At 44.6% G+C, this 17,078-nt stretch overlaps 1 protein-coding gene across 1 annotated transcript in view; it reads left to right on the top strand.

Moving 5' to 3' along the window:
- The window catches only part of LOC121287471 (guanylate cyclase soluble subunit beta-2-like), an 80,655-nt gene that overhangs the window by 901 nt on the left and 62,676 nt on the right, over positions 1-17,078 (top strand). The window contains exons 2-4 of the mRNA XM_041205396.1: positions 107-153; positions 1,049-1,143; positions 6,782-6,942. Coding sequence (XP_041061330.1) covers positions 107-153; positions 1,049-1,143; positions 6,782-6,942 — 303 coding nt within the window. The remainder of the gene's footprint in view (positions 1-106; positions 154-1,048; positions 1,144-6,781; positions 6,943-17,078) is intronic.

Below are 17,078 nucleotides of genomic sequence, written 5' to 3'. Positions count from 1 at the left end.
TTGCGGAAATATAATTTTAACCTTGAAAATGTAAATCGAACTTTTAAGACTAAGACTCATCTATGCTTTCTTTTTGTAGTATGGATTTATTAACACATGTTTGAAGTCTTTGGTTATAGAAAAAATCGGAGAAGAAACATGGGAGAAATTGAGGTAATTTCTGTTATTTCTCCTAAGCTAATCATATATCCATTTCATACCATGACCACAAGAGTGATCCACATACTAATCTTGTTGTCCGTACACATGTAAATGCAAATGAAAACGAGAATAAATAAGTATTCTGTTCTCTCGGCAGGACACTGACATGTACTCAGCATTCGACTCTAGAGATATCTTTACATTTATAATAGTTTAAAATAAAATATCAATCCACGTAAATGGAAACAACGAAAACATTACTTGTTCGCCAGATTTCTGGTTATGGTTTATGCGCATGCACTTATAATTGGCAGGCACATTTCCTTGAGGACAGAGCTGGATATGTATAAACATCGCTGAAATCGAGTTGAATCTGATATATTTGAATGTATAGATTAAGCTTCAAGGTTACTATTTTTGCTTACACTTAATAGATCCAATGTTTTATCTTAGTTCAAAAATCAAGCATTTATCACCCGAGCGTTGCCGCGTATAGCCCCAAAATAAACCCATGTTGTTCACTGTGTGTTCACCCTGACTTATCTCAATTTGATGTGACGTGAATACTAAGTTAAGGTGAACCTGTTTTTTTTTAAATATAACCAACGCGTGTCCTTAAAGGCGCATGCATTAGTGAGTTACACGAGCCTGTGTTTGCACGCTCTGCCAGTAGCATTGTGAACACTCCATTGGGGAGGTTTGCGTTTAAAATTCCAGCTGGCGGCGCTCTTCAGTGACTTCACAGCCGTGTGGTCAATTAACTGGTGTCCCACTTCTCATAAAGTCAGCCGTCAACTTTTAAAATACAATAACGGCTAAGGGATATTGATCTGTCTCAATAAGTATGTAAAGTGAATTAAGGAATCATGGTCATTTTTGTGAAACTAATGTACATTTTTTAAAACAGGATCGCTGCTGGAGTTCCAGACACTTTTATGACATTTAAAGTGTATGCGGATGAAAATACAATGCGACTGGTGGAGGAAGCTTGCAAATTGTTAGGTATTCATGTTATTACAAATATTAGTACCATTCATTTCTAACTTCAGTGTTGCATTCAAGTTACCCTGCCATCAATAGAGTTTTCTCCCAAAAGCTAAAAATGTCAACGCTGAGAGTACAGGGAGAGAAGAATCCTTGTCCTCTATTTATAATTCAGGTCAATTATGTTTGCAAAGTACCCAGGAGTTCCAGTTGACCCCACAAGCACTTTGAAAATCTGATTTGACATTGCAATGGATTTATACTCAATCAGAATCAGTGAGAATACCACTTCTGGAGAGACACTTTGCCCCAGGCAGAGGTTGGGATCTGCCTTAATTTACACTCTTACACTGAGCGTGCAATTGCATCCTAAAAAGTCTCATTTGCACCTACTTTGCTGTTTAAATAATGGTGAGACTAGAGCACTTGTTGTTATTTATGTGCAAATGGTATAGCACAGGCTCGAGCAACCTGTTCGTGTGGGGGCCACAGTTCAATTTTTCTCACACTGCTGAGGTGGGGGGGCGGGTGGTGTTTGGGGTTGGTGAGCAAATTTCAGAAAGATAACGTTTGACAAAACATTAAATGCAATGTCAAGTAAATAAATTGATGTATGAAAAGAAGCAACTTGCTGAGCAGAAAAGAAGTCACAACAATAAACTGATAATTTTAAAAATGAGTAATAAATAAAGACAACCATTAGAGTGTGAAGGGGTGAGAGTGTGTGTGCCTAGCTCACTCCCAGTCTCATGGTGCTCACTTACTCACCCTCACCCACTGTGAGAGTGGGTGAGAGTGCATGTTGGTAAGGGTGAATGAGAACAAAGACTGGGAATGAGCCAGACACACTCTCCGCTACCTCTCAACCCCCCACCCCCTCACACACATACTGTCACCCCTCTCTCACACACAAGCACGCATACACTCATCCCTCTTTCTCTCTCTCCCATACACAAACACTCACCCCACTCTCTCCCACACACAAACACCCACACACACACACCCTTCACTCTCACACACACACACAAAAACACTCCTCTGTCTCTCTTACACACTCACCCTCTCTCTCTCACACACACACACTCATCCTCTGTATCACAAACACACACATCCTCTCTCTCTCACACACTCTCTCACACATACAGACACATTCACCCCTCACACGAACACTCACCCCTCAAACACACTTACAATTAACATTATAAGAATGGTTGGTTCTGTATTTGGATGGGTAATAATAGTAAGCATTAGGTCAATCAGGTATCTGGATTGGATATTTACTGTAAAAATTATGTCAGTAATCCATATGGATGGGTGTCCAACACTTTTGTTTCACCAAGACAAATTGGATCATACAGTAACACAATTTTAGTTGAAAATCCACCTACTGCATTGTTCAGGGACATTGTAAACCACCTACCCTCACTCACTCACCCACCTCACTCACTCATCCACCCACACTCACACCCATCCTCACTCCCACCCTCTCATCTACCCTCTATTATACGTGTGGTTTGTCATTCACTTAGTTTTTAATACTATTGAGCCTATCAGAACAGGTTGTAGAACAGGAGAGAAACAGGTTGTGATCGAAGGAGCAGTGCCTTGCAGAAATCTTCAAGCTTACTGACCCGTCTTCCAAGCATTTTCAACAATCACCCCGGGGTCCACATAGAGGGCCTTCACGGGCCGCATTTGCTGTGGGTTAGACAAGTCTGGTATAGCAACTTCAAGTGAGGGAAGATGCACGGGTAAACACAGAAATCCAAAAGTTTCTGTCCTACATGTACTGTTCTCAGGTTAGCTCCATGAAACAATCTGAAGTTGCTGAACTAAACCTGTCACAGAAAGTTAAGCCTTGTCCATTTCAATCTAAGTACCCCTTTAATGGAGGACTTATGGCAGAGTCGGTATCCCTGCCTCTGAGTCAAAGCTCTGGCTTTAAGTCCCACTCCCGGACTTGATGGCCAAGGAAGGTACATTCATAACATGGCTAAATAGATTGAGTATAAATCCTTCTAACACATGCTAATGGAAGGTGGTAAGAGTGGGAGAGATTCCTGGTCAGCCATGTGATGGAAAGAAACTGGAGCCTTTGCCATTTGTTATGATGCAGCCGATGATGTGCGCCATGCGGAACAAATCCATAGGGAAACTTGATCTCGCTATCACAGCGGTTTTGCAATTTGTATTTATTTCGAGATATGTCCTGAATTCAGAAGTAATAAGTCTTCCAAGACTTCAGAGATGTTTTAGAAAACTAAATTAAACATTTATTAGCAAAAGATAAGATTTCAAGCACATACATAGGTCTACAAATTACTACTATAATAACTCCTAAAACTCCTAATTAATTTGACTTCCAGTTAAGGCAACAAGTAAAAAAAAAAATGATTTTAAATAGATCCAGGCAAGTCAACACAATACCCTGGATGGTAGAATCCAAGTGGCTTTTCCCAGCTTCAGTTTCTGTAGACATCAGCTTAATGCACGAATACTGGAGGCTTTTCATGCTTCTGGTAGATCTTACAAAGCTTCCCTGACACTTGGCCTCATTCCTCCTAATACATGTTTCTCCCTTTTAATTTAAATTCCATTGTTCCCATTTGTCTTTGGAACTTTATCTTTCTCATAACATAAACACTTTCATGATGCTAATAATGTCAGTGACCTTTGGGAAAAATAAACACACGGCTTGGCCTAGCTTCCCTGGCTAGGTGTAAACATCCCACCATCTCTTTGAAATTTAAACTGCCCAGATTTATCTAAGAATGCAAATTCTCCTCACATTATATCCTAAGACTTCAGCCATGTTTGCGTATTTAGCATTTCATACCTAGCTTCTTTTGATGAATCAAAACCTCTAGACCAGCTATTTCCAATTCAATTAAATCACACACACACACAGAAACTATCCAAACCCCGCTATTAACTTACAATAAATCACAATAATATTATGAGAATTATTATACTTTCATGACACATCACTATCCATAGCTCCAGACTACAACATGTATGTAAAGTGCATGGTGCCATAGCAACTTGGACTACCTGAGTGAACTGTAACGCGCTTCGCTACACTTTTAACACTAAGTGCCAAATAAACTCTCTGGTACTGAAAATTAACTGTTACAAATGTGGTTTGTCATTCATTTAAATTTTAATTATTGTTGGAGGTCTTCAAAATGCAAAATGTTAATTTTTCACTTTTTAAAAACGTTTCCTTTGTCTCTTTTTATCCAATCTTTCCTTCTCTCATTTTATTTCTCTTTCTGTACCCGATTGGACATTAGATTCACACATCCCAACTGAATCTTCATTCTCAGTCCTTGCATTGTAAATTTCACAATCCTTCAATCTGATTCACTAAGGACATACTGAGTTGCTTGCCCTGTTCGCTCAGGCCTGGTTTCCTGTGCCACAACATTATCAGTTCATACTTGCAGCATCCTGCCATCCATAAATTGTACAAGCCTAAATATAAGAGGGCAAACCTAATGAAATGTTGTTAGCTTAAGCCACGCATGTTTTAGTCCATTATTTTTAGCTAAAAAAAACACTTGCAGTGAGCAACAATTTAAGAATTTTAGTCATAGAGTAAATATTAATGCTATTTGAATATTTGACAAGCATAGAACACTCATTTTTCATTTGTCCATTGTTATCTGACTTTGGTCTTTCATGCACCTTACCCTCTTTTCATACTGCTATTGGTGGCAATGCCGTCAGCCACCTTATCTCTACTTTTTTGGTCTTCCTTTCTGAACTTAGAGTCATAGAGATCTACTGCACAGAAAAAGGCCCTTTGGCCCATTGAGTCTGCGCCGGTCAAACAAGTACCTAACTATTCTAATCCCATTTTCCAGCACTAGGCCCATAGCCTTATATGTCATGGCATCACAAGTGCACATCCAAATACTTCTTAAATGTTATGGGGGTTTCTGCCTCTACCACCCTTTCAGGCAGTGAGTTCTAGATTCCCACCACCCTCTGGGTGAAAAAGTTCTTCCTCATATTCCCTCTAAATCGCCTTCCCCTTACCTTAAATCTATGCCCCCTGGTTATTGATCCCTCCACGAAGGGGCAAAGTTCCTTCCTGTCTACCCTATCTATGCCCCTCATAATTTTATACACCTCAATCATGTTCCCCCTCAATCTCCTCTGCTTCAGAGAAAATAACCCCAATCTATCCAATCTCTCTTCATAACTAAAACTCTCCAGCCCAGACAACACCCTGGTAAATCTCCTCTGCACTCCCTCTAGTGTAATCACATCCTTCCTATAATGTGGATTCCAGAACTGCACGCAATATTCTAGCAGTGGCCTAACCAGCGTTCCAGCATAACCTCCCTGCTCTTATATTCTATGCCTCAGCTAATAATGGCAAGTATCCCATATGCCTTCTTAACCACCATATCTACCTGTCCTGCTACCTTAAGGGACCGGTGGACATGCACACCAAGGTTCCTCTGATCCTCGGTACATCCCAGGGTCCTACAATTCATTGTGTATCCCGATGCCTTGTTTGTCCTGCCCAAGTGCATCACCTCACACTTATCCAGATTAAATTACATTTGCCACTGATCAGCCCATCTGAACAACCTGTCCATATCCTCCTGTAATCTAAGGCTATCCTCCTCACTGTTTACCACCAATTTTCGTGTCATTCGTGAACATACTGATCAAACCTCCTACATTCAAGTCTAAATCGTTTATATATACCACAAACAGTCAGAGACCCAACACCAATCCCTGTGAAACCCCATTGGACACTGGCATCCAGTCACAACAACACCTCTCGACCATCACCCTCTGCTTACTGCCACTCAGCCAATTCTGGATCCAATTTTCCAAATTGCCTTGGATCCAAAGGGCTCTTACCTTCGTCATCAGTCTCCCCTTATCAAAAGCCTTGCTGAAATCCAAGTAGACTACATCAAATGCATTACCCTCATCTACACACCTGGTCACCTCTTTGAAAAATTCAATCAAATTGGTCAGACATGACCTCCCCTTAACAAAACCATGCTGATTGTCCTTGATTAATCCCTGCATCTCCGAGTGTAAATTAATTCTGTCCGTCAGAATTAGTTCCAATAGTTTCCCCGCCATTGAAGTTAGACTGACTGGCCTGTAGTTCCCTGGTTTATCCCTTCCTCCCTTCTTGCATAACGGTACCACATTGGCTGTCCTCCAGTCCTCTGGCACCTCTCCTGTGGCCAGGGAGATATTGAAAATTATTGTCAGCGTCCCTGCTATCTCCTCCCTTGCCTCACTCAACAGCCTGGGGTACATTTCATCTGGGCCTGGAAATTTATCTGCTTTTAAGCCTGTCAGACCACTTAGAACCTTCTCCCTTTCTATGCTAATTTCTTAAATTATATCACCTTCTCCCTGATGTGCATACCCACTATCTCTCTTCAGTTTACAAAACCTTTTCACAGCTCATGCTTTTGACTGAACTTTCAGCCTCCCCTCAACTCTCCCACCATGGTTTTTTGACCTGTTCCTTTAGTTTACCTATTCCCCCCACCTCTCACTCCCTTAAGTGCCTTGCTATGTTTTCTACATTAAAGTCACAAAATAAGAGTAAGTTGTTGCTGAAAGTCTGTTATTGTTTTCTCCAGGTAACCTTTTTTTTTATTGTGACCTCCAGATGTGGAGCCAGCTGTGGTGCTGAAACAATTTGGCGAGTATTTTTTTGAGTTTTGCAAAAGATCTGGATATGATCACATGCTCCGTACCCTGGGTGGTAACCTGATGGAGTTCATTGAGAACCTTGATGCATTACACAGTTACCTTTCATTGTCCTATCAGGCAAGTATAAAGGAGTTATCTGAGGTTCTTTGGGGTCAGTTAAACACAATAAATGTTGCTTGGTAGTACAGAGCTTAAATATTGCTAAAAGGAGAGAGACGCGTTGCCGCAGCTTTTCTTACTACTATTGGTGCAATGCGTTGGCCAGTCAGAGTCAACTTGCCAACCAGTCAGTGCCCTTTTCTCCTGTGATATAAATAGTTGTGATTGTTTGAAATCTGGCCTTCTTGCATTTGTCCTGCTGAGTGCAAGTGAAAGCTTTAGTAACATGTCTCTTTATTCAGCAATATTGAATAAAAGTTTGTACATTTATTAAATAGACAATTTGCCAGAATTATAATAACCAGTGTAATGCTGCTGATTAAAATTTTTGTTTTAGGATAATAATAAACATTAGGACTGCATGAACAGATCCATTTGCAAACTGAACTATTAGTAACATGTTAAAATTGTGAATACAATTTATATTCCTATATACAATTAATACTTACTTTAGGATGCCACAAAAAAGGCATAAGTATTAAATATTCACGATACTTAGAATTACCACACTATAGCCTGTGCATGCTATTTTCCCTCCAAAGGTTTGGGGAAGAAGGTGGTTGTGTTCTTTGGGTTCCAAGATGATATGCCCATCCCCTTCTACCAGCTTATATTTCATCTCATTTCTATATGTCTTAGTTCTGATGAAGGGTCATACAGACTCGAAACGTCAACTGTATCCCTCTCCACAGATGCTGTCAGACCTGCTGAGTTTTTCAAGGTATTTTTGTTTTTGGTTACAACAATGAAGGAAACCAATTGTTCCACTGAGTCCATGCTGGTTCTCTGCAAGAGCAATTACTGCTCTTCTCTGGGGGCAAAGGCAAGTCACTTTTTCCCAGCTGGCTTTCAGTGTGGTGCTGATGCAAGGGCTCCAGTGTAGGTCAGGCCAGGGTGGGAGGGGAGGAATGGTGGGGGGCAAGGCAGCACAGACTGACTGAAGGAAATACTCAAGCACATACCGGCAATAGTAGGGGGGTGCGTGGGGGTGGTGTATGCTGAGAGAAGTGGCCATGCACTGGGAAAAGCTTGTCAAAAGTGAGCATTCTTCCACAGCTGACAGCATTCAGCTGCAACTCCATTGACATACTTGGAGTTGGGCCTCAGAAGCTTTTCTGCCCACTTAAGCAATGTGAAAGCATGAAAGTGCCACCAAATTCTCCAGAACTTTTCACACCTCGGGTGCAGACTGAAAACTAATGTGCATTTTAGGGGGCAGCAGAGCAATTGGCCGACTGGGCAAGTTGTACAATCCCCTTGTGAAAGGAGGCCATGGCGCAGTCACTGGTGGAGGTACTCACAGCCCCTTGTAATATCTTTTTTAAGGTTTGGACCAGCATCCATTATGGTTCAAGCTAACAGCACAGCCTTGCAGTTTGGGTTAGGAGAATGCCTGCACCTAGACTGAGTGCATTGGCGGAAGCTGCCAACAATCGGTCAAGAGGAGTGGGGCGGTGGTGGGTGTGGTTTCGGATAGCCAATGAGCGCACTACACACTGACCATCCAAGTGGTGGCCAGCACTTATATGTGGTGGTCACATATGCCACCTGTTGCAGGATTTGGCTCCATGGGGACATGGAAGGCATTTATTGCCAGTGGCCATGAAAGTGGCCATGGCACTCAATTTTTACACCAGTGGATTTTTCCAGGGCTCCACAGCTGACCTGTGTGGGATCTTGCAAGCCTCCACACACAAGTGTATCCAGGAAGTCAAGGATGCCATCTTTACGAAGACACAGAATTTTGTGCATGTCGACTGGGATCAGGAAAGCCAGGAAGCAAGAGCGCTGTGATTTGTACATATCTTAGGTTTTCCACAGGTGCAGGGTGCCATCGACTGCACTCACATGGCGCTCAGAACTCCGTGGCTACAAACAGTCAACTATGTCAACCACAAGGCGTTCCACTCGCTGAATGTTCAGCTGGTGTGCAACCACCACAAACACATCCTGCAGGTCTGCGCATGATTCCCAAGGACCGTCCAAGACTCCTACATCCTTAGCAGGTCTCAGGTCCCTGACATCTTCCAGGGTGTAGGGAGGCTGCAGGGTTGGCTTGGAAGGTGCACTTTTTTAACACACTCCACTTGTAAGAAACGTTTTAAGACTTCTAAGTTTGCCAAATGCTCTTTTTCAGTGAATCCTGTCACCAATACATTATCCAGATAGACTACAACGTGGGGCTGTCCCTGCAGTTAGCTTTCCATTGTTCTCTGAAAGATGGCATTAGCGGAGGAGGCACTGAAATAGAATTGTGTATATAGGTACAACCCTTTGTGACAATTAATTGTGACAAATTCCCGGGAGGCATTATCCAACTCTATTGTTGATAAGCATGACTCATGCCAAGCTTTGTGTACATTGTCCCTCTTGCCAGCTTGGCATACATGTCTTCGATTTTTGGAATGAGGTGCCTGTCTAGCTTAGCTACTTTATTAACCATCAGTTTGTAGCTTCCACAAATTCGGATGCTTTGGTCGGGTTTAAGGACAGGACTATGGGTACTGCCCATTCTGAGAACTGAACAGGTTTCTCTGGTCTGTTGAGTCCAATGTCAACTTTTTCTCACAGGGCATAGGGCACCGTCTCACCTTCATGAAACAAGGGGTTGCTTCCGGATCCTGCAGGCCCTGAATTTTCTGCAGTTCATCCTTGAAGTCCTTGAAGATGGTGACGTACTTTCTAAGTAGCTCTGGTAACCCACTTGCTCTCAACTGGAAAACTTCAGTTCATTCTAACTTAATCTCCTTTAACCAATTTTGCCTCAGAAAGCTTGGCTCTTCACCTGCTACCACCAGCAAGGTTAGCTTTGCCGATTGGCTTCCATAATGGACAGCTACTCTGCTTATGCCTTTTACTTCAATGTCTTCACCCGGGTATGTTTTTAGCTTGGCTGCTGTTCCTTCTAAACTTAACTGATGTTCACTATTATTCAAATATCTGAAGGTATGTTCCCCAATTTCTGTAGTGGAAGCTCCCATGTCCACTTCTGTTCTGACAGGTTTGCCATTTACTTTCACTGTGGCAAATATTGATTCTGTCTTTCCAACTTTCAGGTTAAATGACAAATAAATGTTTGAATTTGTTGTTTAGGCTCTTCTACATTGTAGATTTCATTGGGCTTCTTCTTTTGTTTACACGCCTGCTTGAATCTTTCCTTGCACTGCCTCATCATATGACCATTTCTATGACAGTAGTAGCATTTGATTTTTTAAAACTACCAATCGCTAAAAGACTGATTGTTTCCACCTCTATTAAAATTATTCTTCGATTTTGCTGCTAACTTATTTTTCTTTGTTCTTCGGCTAGCCTTTCCCATTTTTCGTCAGAGCCTCTTTCAGCTGAGATTTCCTGCCCGATGAGGAGGATGATGCCATTTTGCACACCCTGTATTGCTTTTGAATCTCTTACTGCACTTTCCATGGCCAGCGCTATCTCTAGCGCCTTCATGAAATCCAGATTCACTGCGGACAATTATCTTTTCTGAATGGAGTCCTCTTTCACACCACATATTAAACAATTCTGGAGCATGTCGTTCAGAGTTGTACCAAACTCACTGTTAACTGCTTCAAATTTGCCACATAGCATGCAATTGTCTCACCCAGGGCTCTATTTCGTGAATTAAACATGAATCCCTGCATCCTGACTGAGGGCTTAGGTTGGAAGTGACCCGACACAAGATCCACCAATTCATTGAAATTCTTCCAATCTGTGCCACTGGGTGCTGTCAAACTTCAAATTAAGCTGTAGGTTTTGCTCCCAAAAGTACTCAAGAGGATCGCTCGTCGCTTCTCTTCCCCTGTAATCTCATTCGCTTGACAAAAGAGTGTGAGGTGTTCTATGTATTGAGACCAATCATCTATGGCTGGTTCAAAGGATCAATTCTTCCAAATTGTGGCATTTTGAGAGGGGACAGCTTCTTCAATTCTAATGGAGCTTGCTATTTACAATCACTGGGTGATGTACAGTGTTGATTTCTTTTTAACTTGGTTTCTTCTGTTCAATCCTGTTTTATCCTCTTCGCTAGTTTGTTGTGGGGTGGCTGGGTTGTGCTATTAGTGATAGAGTTGATCCGCAGACATTTCTTGGGTGGAAACTTTAAGATTATTTACAATATACTCAGCAGCAACTACACGTGCACTTTCAACTCCAACTCTATCTTTACACTGACTTTTGAGGTAGCCTGCGCTACTCCCCTATTGGTTATTACAGATCATGTGATCTTTTTTAACAAGTATTATCCTTTAAGGTACATTACACACCAAATTAAAACCATAATTGCTACACTCACCCTGCATCTGTGAATGTTTGACTCCTGTGTGGCTGATGGCAATCCTCTGTGCTCAGGGCTGATGTCATGGAGATACAGCAGAGGCCCTAATAGTTACTAGATCCTAGGAGGATGATGATGACATGTGGTGAGAACACTCCATAGATCTTCACATTGCCGCTCTGAATTCCTGAGTCCTGTCTGAGGGCAGCTTGCTTGTGCTCTATGAGCAGGGTTATACCATGGAGATGCAACTGTGAAAGTTTAATGCACCTTTTTTTAATTCATTCATGGGATGTGGGTGTCACTGGCCAGGCCAGCATTTATTACCCATCCCTAGTTGCCCTTGTTCAGATGGCATTTAAGAGTTAACTACATTGCTGTGGGTCTGAAGTCACATGTGGCCAGACCAGGTAAGGATGGCAGATTTCCTTCTCTAAAGGACATTAGTGAACCAGATGGGTTTTTACAACAATTCATAATGTTTTCATGGTCATCATTAGACTTTTAATTCCAGATTCTTATTAAATTCAATCTGCCATGATGTGGTTCAAAACTGGGTCCCCAGGTGTCTGGATCACTAGTCCAGTGACAATACCACTATGCCATCACCTCCACCTGATCCTTTGTCAGCCTTCAGGAGCATAGCATCACCAGTTGCAGGTGCTGAAGCGACAGGAAGCCAGCCCCACCTCAAAGGTGCTGAGAGCACACAGAGAGAATGACAGAACTCTGTGACGTCTGCCCATGACATTCTGGCAGCAATGACAAGCACCGAGGTGCAGACATCACAAATGTGTCCAGTGAGTGTGAAGCCAGACCATCACTTTGTTCTGAAGATTACACACTGCACGGGGAAGAGGTCCTGGACTGAGTCGCCTGCCTTTATTTTGTGCAGGGCCATGGTTTCACATCTGAGTGATATGAACACTGCTCATCATGACAAAGAGGCATAGGCAAGGAGACATTCTTGGGAGTTTATTTATAATAGTGAACATTATGTACAAGTGATTAACACCTGTGCCCAAGGTGTACAACTACATCTTCTGAACTTTCCTAACCCTGCCACTAAGTCTTGGTGCTCCCCCAACATCCACAGCAGAGGTGAAGGCAGCCTGCTGACTGCTACACCCTGCCTGTGATGACCTTGGCAGGCATCCTCTGGAGTGTCCCTGCATGCTTTTGGTGCTCTACTGTGTGGCAGTGGTATCCTTCCTGGCCTGTGGAGCTGGAGCTGCTGGGATTACAGAATGAGAGGAATCAGATGGGCTGGACACTCCTGGAGTCACCTGGGTGGATGGCCCCAGGGTGTGCACCTGCTGATCCTCCTCCCTATGGGTGCCCAAGGGCCCCAGGTTCACTCCTTGAGGAGAAGGGGAAGCTGGAGTGAGATCGAGCTGCCCCACACCCTTCTGCATTGACACTGTTGGAGGCCAACTATGCTGTCAGCAATGGAGTTCAGCCCGCTCAGCAGTGCAGGACTGATGTCCTGGGCCAAGGTCTCCATGTTGGCTGCCATCGTACCAGTGTTGACCTAGGTGCATTGGCATGCCAGTGCTATTACCTCAGACTGAAGGCAGACAGACTCCTCCATAATGCCTTGCAATCTGAGGAGTGCAGTGGACATCCCTTCCTGATGTTCCCGAGCTTGCCCTTGTAGCTCATCTGACTCGGCCTCAGCAGATTTCTGGCCTCCAGCAGTCTTCCAAGTACTGAAAACCTTTGAAGTCCTTGCCTCCACCTGCTGTGAATCTGACAGTGCGATGTGCTCACCAGATTGTGATCCCGAGGCTGCTCTAGAACTAGGTCCCACTGAGTTGTGTGTCTCTGCATTGGTGGAGGGTGCGGCTGAGCGCTGTGATGGGTCTTCAGTTAGGTTATCATCAGATTTTTCTTCCAAGATGTCTTCGGGGCTTGAGTCAAGGACCTGGTTAGTGGACCCCCTCAGCTGCTTCCCAGATGTGCCTGCAAAAGCAAGAAGAGATAATTAGTGCATGGCAGGAGACTGCAGAGCAGGGGAACTGACTCACAGCATGGTCGTCTGATGGATGTTGCACTGTTGGATCTTCACTCGGTTGAGCACCACCGACCTCACCAGCAGTGCAGGAACAGTCCGGATTGTTGCCGGCCAGCTGGATGACTCTATTTTCAAAGTCTGTGAGGACCTTGATGTCAGGCATTCCTCCAACAGTCTGCAACCTCTCCCTTTTGCTCTGTGCTAGCTTGTTCTGCATGAAGACAGATGGAGAGAGTGTAAGCAGAACATTTGCCAGGCCAGATGAGATGGATGCCTGGCATGTGTGTGTTGTGAATGGTGACATGGACGGGATGAGGACACAATCCACAGGGTAGATGAAGGGTGTGTGAGAGAGTGAATTGTGATGTCCCTTGAACTGGCAGTGAGTTAGATCCCTGTGGCTGTGTGACGGGTTTGTGAATGTGTGAGTTGAGAGTGATGAGAAGAGTGACTTATCCTGGCAGAATAGAGGAAATCATTCTTCCTCTTTCGGCACCACTTTGTTGCTCTCTTTTGCAGGGTGTTGACGCTGACCACTGCTACCATTGCCTCCCATGTTGGATTGGTGACCTCGCTGGTCTTCACCCAGAGGCAGGGGTAGAGGACATTGCGGTGGGCCTCCACTGCATCTGTAGTGCCGGAGGGCAGTGTTGCTAAATTTGGGGCAGCATGTTTCCTCCCTTTGGCAGCCATGGCTTTCCAGCACCTTCCAATGCCTTAGAGAGTGCTAACTTTAAATATGGTGCCTGGATTACTGGAGGCCTGAAGTGATGGCAGGGTGGGCAAATCAGTAGTAATGCCTCGCCAGTAACCTAACGTGTTTCTCGGGAATGCATTACTAATGAGGCAGAAAATGCTGGGAATGGGACAATAAGGCGCGAAAACCTGCCATTGCAGCCAGCAAATAAAACTTCCTTCTTCCTGCCCGCTCCTGCACTTTATGCAAATCTGGGGTGATTGTGCCCAATGATTCTATACCGGAGCTGGGTAGGCTCTGTCGATTTTCAAGCACTGTTAATGATTAACCAGTGTGGATTACTAATGTGATATGGAAGGAACATCCTGAAAATAAGGATCTGGAATTTGTCACCCTTGGCTGCAGATAATCTTGCAATCCAGAACTCTAATGAATAGGCTGATACTGGCTGAACAAACAATGTGAAGCTAAAATAAAAACTGAACAAGCTGGAAATACTCAGCAAGTCTGGCATCATCTGTAGAGAAAGAAACGCAATTAACATTTCAGGCAGATGAGGTTAGAAATGGGATAGGTTTTAAGCAAGGGTGGGTGAGAAAAGGGACAAAAGGAACGTGATAGGCTGGTAAACAGGTGAGATTGAATGACAAAGGATTTCATCTTACAGGACCAAAGAAAATTATGATGGGGCAGGAAAAGAAACAAATAAACAGAGGATGTGCTTAGAGCTAATGTCAGAAAGCGAAAATAAGAGAAAAACAAAAATGCAACAGAAAAAAAAAATCTAAAAGAGGGCTGGGCTGGAGTGGTGATTAGAGATTAGGGTCTGAAATCGTTGAACTCATTGTTGAGTCCAGAAGGCTATAAAATGCCTCATTGAATAATGAGGTGCTGCTCCTTGAGCTTATGTTGAGCTTCACTGGAACACTGCAGCAGCCCAGGAACTAGAGATGTCAGCATAAGAGCAAGTTAAAGAATTAAAATTGGGTCATGGTTGCAGACTGAGCAGAGGCGATCACCCAGTCTGCATTTGGTCTTCCCAATGTGGAGGAGACAGCATTATGAGCAACGGATACAATATGCTACATTGAAAGAAGTACACATGCTACATATATTTCTTTCAAGGTGATATATTGTATTCGCTGCTCACAATGCTCAAAACCTATTCCATTTCTAAATTTTCCCCATTCTAATGAAATGTCATTGACCTGAAATATTGGATAGAGTTTTCTGTGCCCACGGGCATCAGGCGGCATGCGTGGAAAAAATGGCGAGCAAGCCAAAAATCAGTTTCACACCATTGTGAAACCAGTTTGCAAGTGTCCGCTCTGCTGGCCAGTGGCGGGTCCGTGTTTTCCGTGGTTGGATATCGGGAACTCATTGTAATATACCTGCATATCATTATAAGGCTAACCCGCCAGAATCACACACACACACACACACACACACACACACACACACACCCCCCCCCCCCCCCCGCCACCGGCTGGATCATCTGCCCACGTCAGCAGGAAAACACGTCGGTGGAGAACACGTCTTTATAATGTGATGTGCAGAAGTTGGGACTTACCACCAGGGCCTTGCTCACATCGCAGGCATCTGAGGAGTAGAAGATGCTGGAGCCCGACAACAGCAGGACCTTAGAGGAATGCCCATGGCATTCTGGGTGTATTCTCATGGAAATGGCTGTACTGTGAAACAACCCACGGGAGGTGGAAAGTCACTGTTGAGGGTCTGCTCACAACGGATGATGGTTGAGGGAGTGGAGAGGAAGGTCCAACTGTGTTTGGGAGAGGAAGATGTACCGGGGGCTGGGAGAGGAAGATCTAGGATCGACTGGGAAAGGAAGAGGTGTTGGGGGAGTGAGATTGGGAGGGGATAACAAAGGTGTTCGGGGGGTGAGGTTGAGAGGAGGGAATGATGGTGTTGGTAGGGTGAGGTTGGGAGGGGGAGCGAAGGTGTCGGGTGGGTGAAGTTGGGGGGAATGAAGGTGTCTGGAGGCTGAGGTTGGGAGGAGGAATGAAGGTGTCAGGGAGCATGAGGTTGGGAGCGGGGAGGGACTACGGGGGCGTAGGGGGTAATGGTGGAGAAGGTGGAAACTGGGGAGGTCGGTGTAAGGGGCATGTAAGTTGTAAGGGAAGAAGTTTGGAGGGGGAAGGAGTGTGGAAAGGGGAGGGAGTCCAGGGGAGGAATGAGTCTGGGGGACAGGAAGGAGTGCAGAGAGTGGAGGGCGTAAGGGTAGAGGAAGAGTGAAGTGGAAGAAGGAGTTGGGAATGGGGAAGGAGTAAGATGGGAGGAAGGAGTGAGGGTGTCAGAAGGAGTCAAGAAGGGGGAAGGAATAAGTGTGGAGGAAGAACTAAGGGTGGAGGAAAGAGTCCAGAGAGGGGAAGGATAAGGGTGCTAGAAGAAGTAAGGGTGTCTGAAGGAGTCAGGAAGGGGGTAGGACTAAGGTGGGGTGGGGGGGGGGTGGTGGTGGGGAGTGTCCAGGGGGAGGGAAGGAGTTCTGGAGTTCCAGAGGGGGTAAGGAGTTCCAGGGATGGGGTGCAGGAGTTTCAAGGTGGGGGAATTGAGTCCGGAGTGGGGAAGGAATTCCAAGGGGGAAAGGAGTCCAGGGGCGTGTCCAGTTGAATGTGCAAGGGAGGGCTCTGATGAGCCCATGATCGAGTCCTGGGGAGCGAACAGAGGGTGGGCATGGTATGAGGGAATGGTGACAATGACTGAGGGTGGAGTGAGGTGGTAGGTTGGGAGGGTGAGGGTCCAACGGTATTGGTAGAAGGGTTGGCAAGGGTAGTTGGTGGGGACTCAGAGGCAAACACGGACCCTGGGGGTGGGAAAGAGGAGGTTGGGGAGATGAATGTGAATTGGAGTGGGATTTTCGGCTGGAAGGGAACGTGTACGTTCACCTGGACATCCCTGAAAGAAATGTGTTGCGGCTGTCAGGTCATGAAGGGGAAGTGGAAGGTGATACCAGGTGGATCGACAGTGATGAGGGAAAGGAAAAGATGGGCGAGTGAAAGAAAAACCGCAGCACTATCAAGCTGGACAAATTGAAAGTGAAACGAGCATCGTGGTGGGCGAAATCAGGTGCTGCATGGGAGTGTGATCAGTGG

This window comes from Carcharodon carcharias, chromosome 2 (genome assembly GCF_017639515.1).
Source record: "Carcharodon carcharias isolate sCarCar2 chromosome 2, sCarCar2.pri, whole genome shotgun sequence".
NCBI classification, from domain to species: domain Eukaryota; kingdom Metazoa; phylum Chordata; class Chondrichthyes; order Lamniformes; family Lamnidae; genus Carcharodon; species Carcharodon carcharias.
Note: the sequence above shows the minus strand (reverse complement) of the source record. Positions and strands in the feature narration are given on the sequence as shown.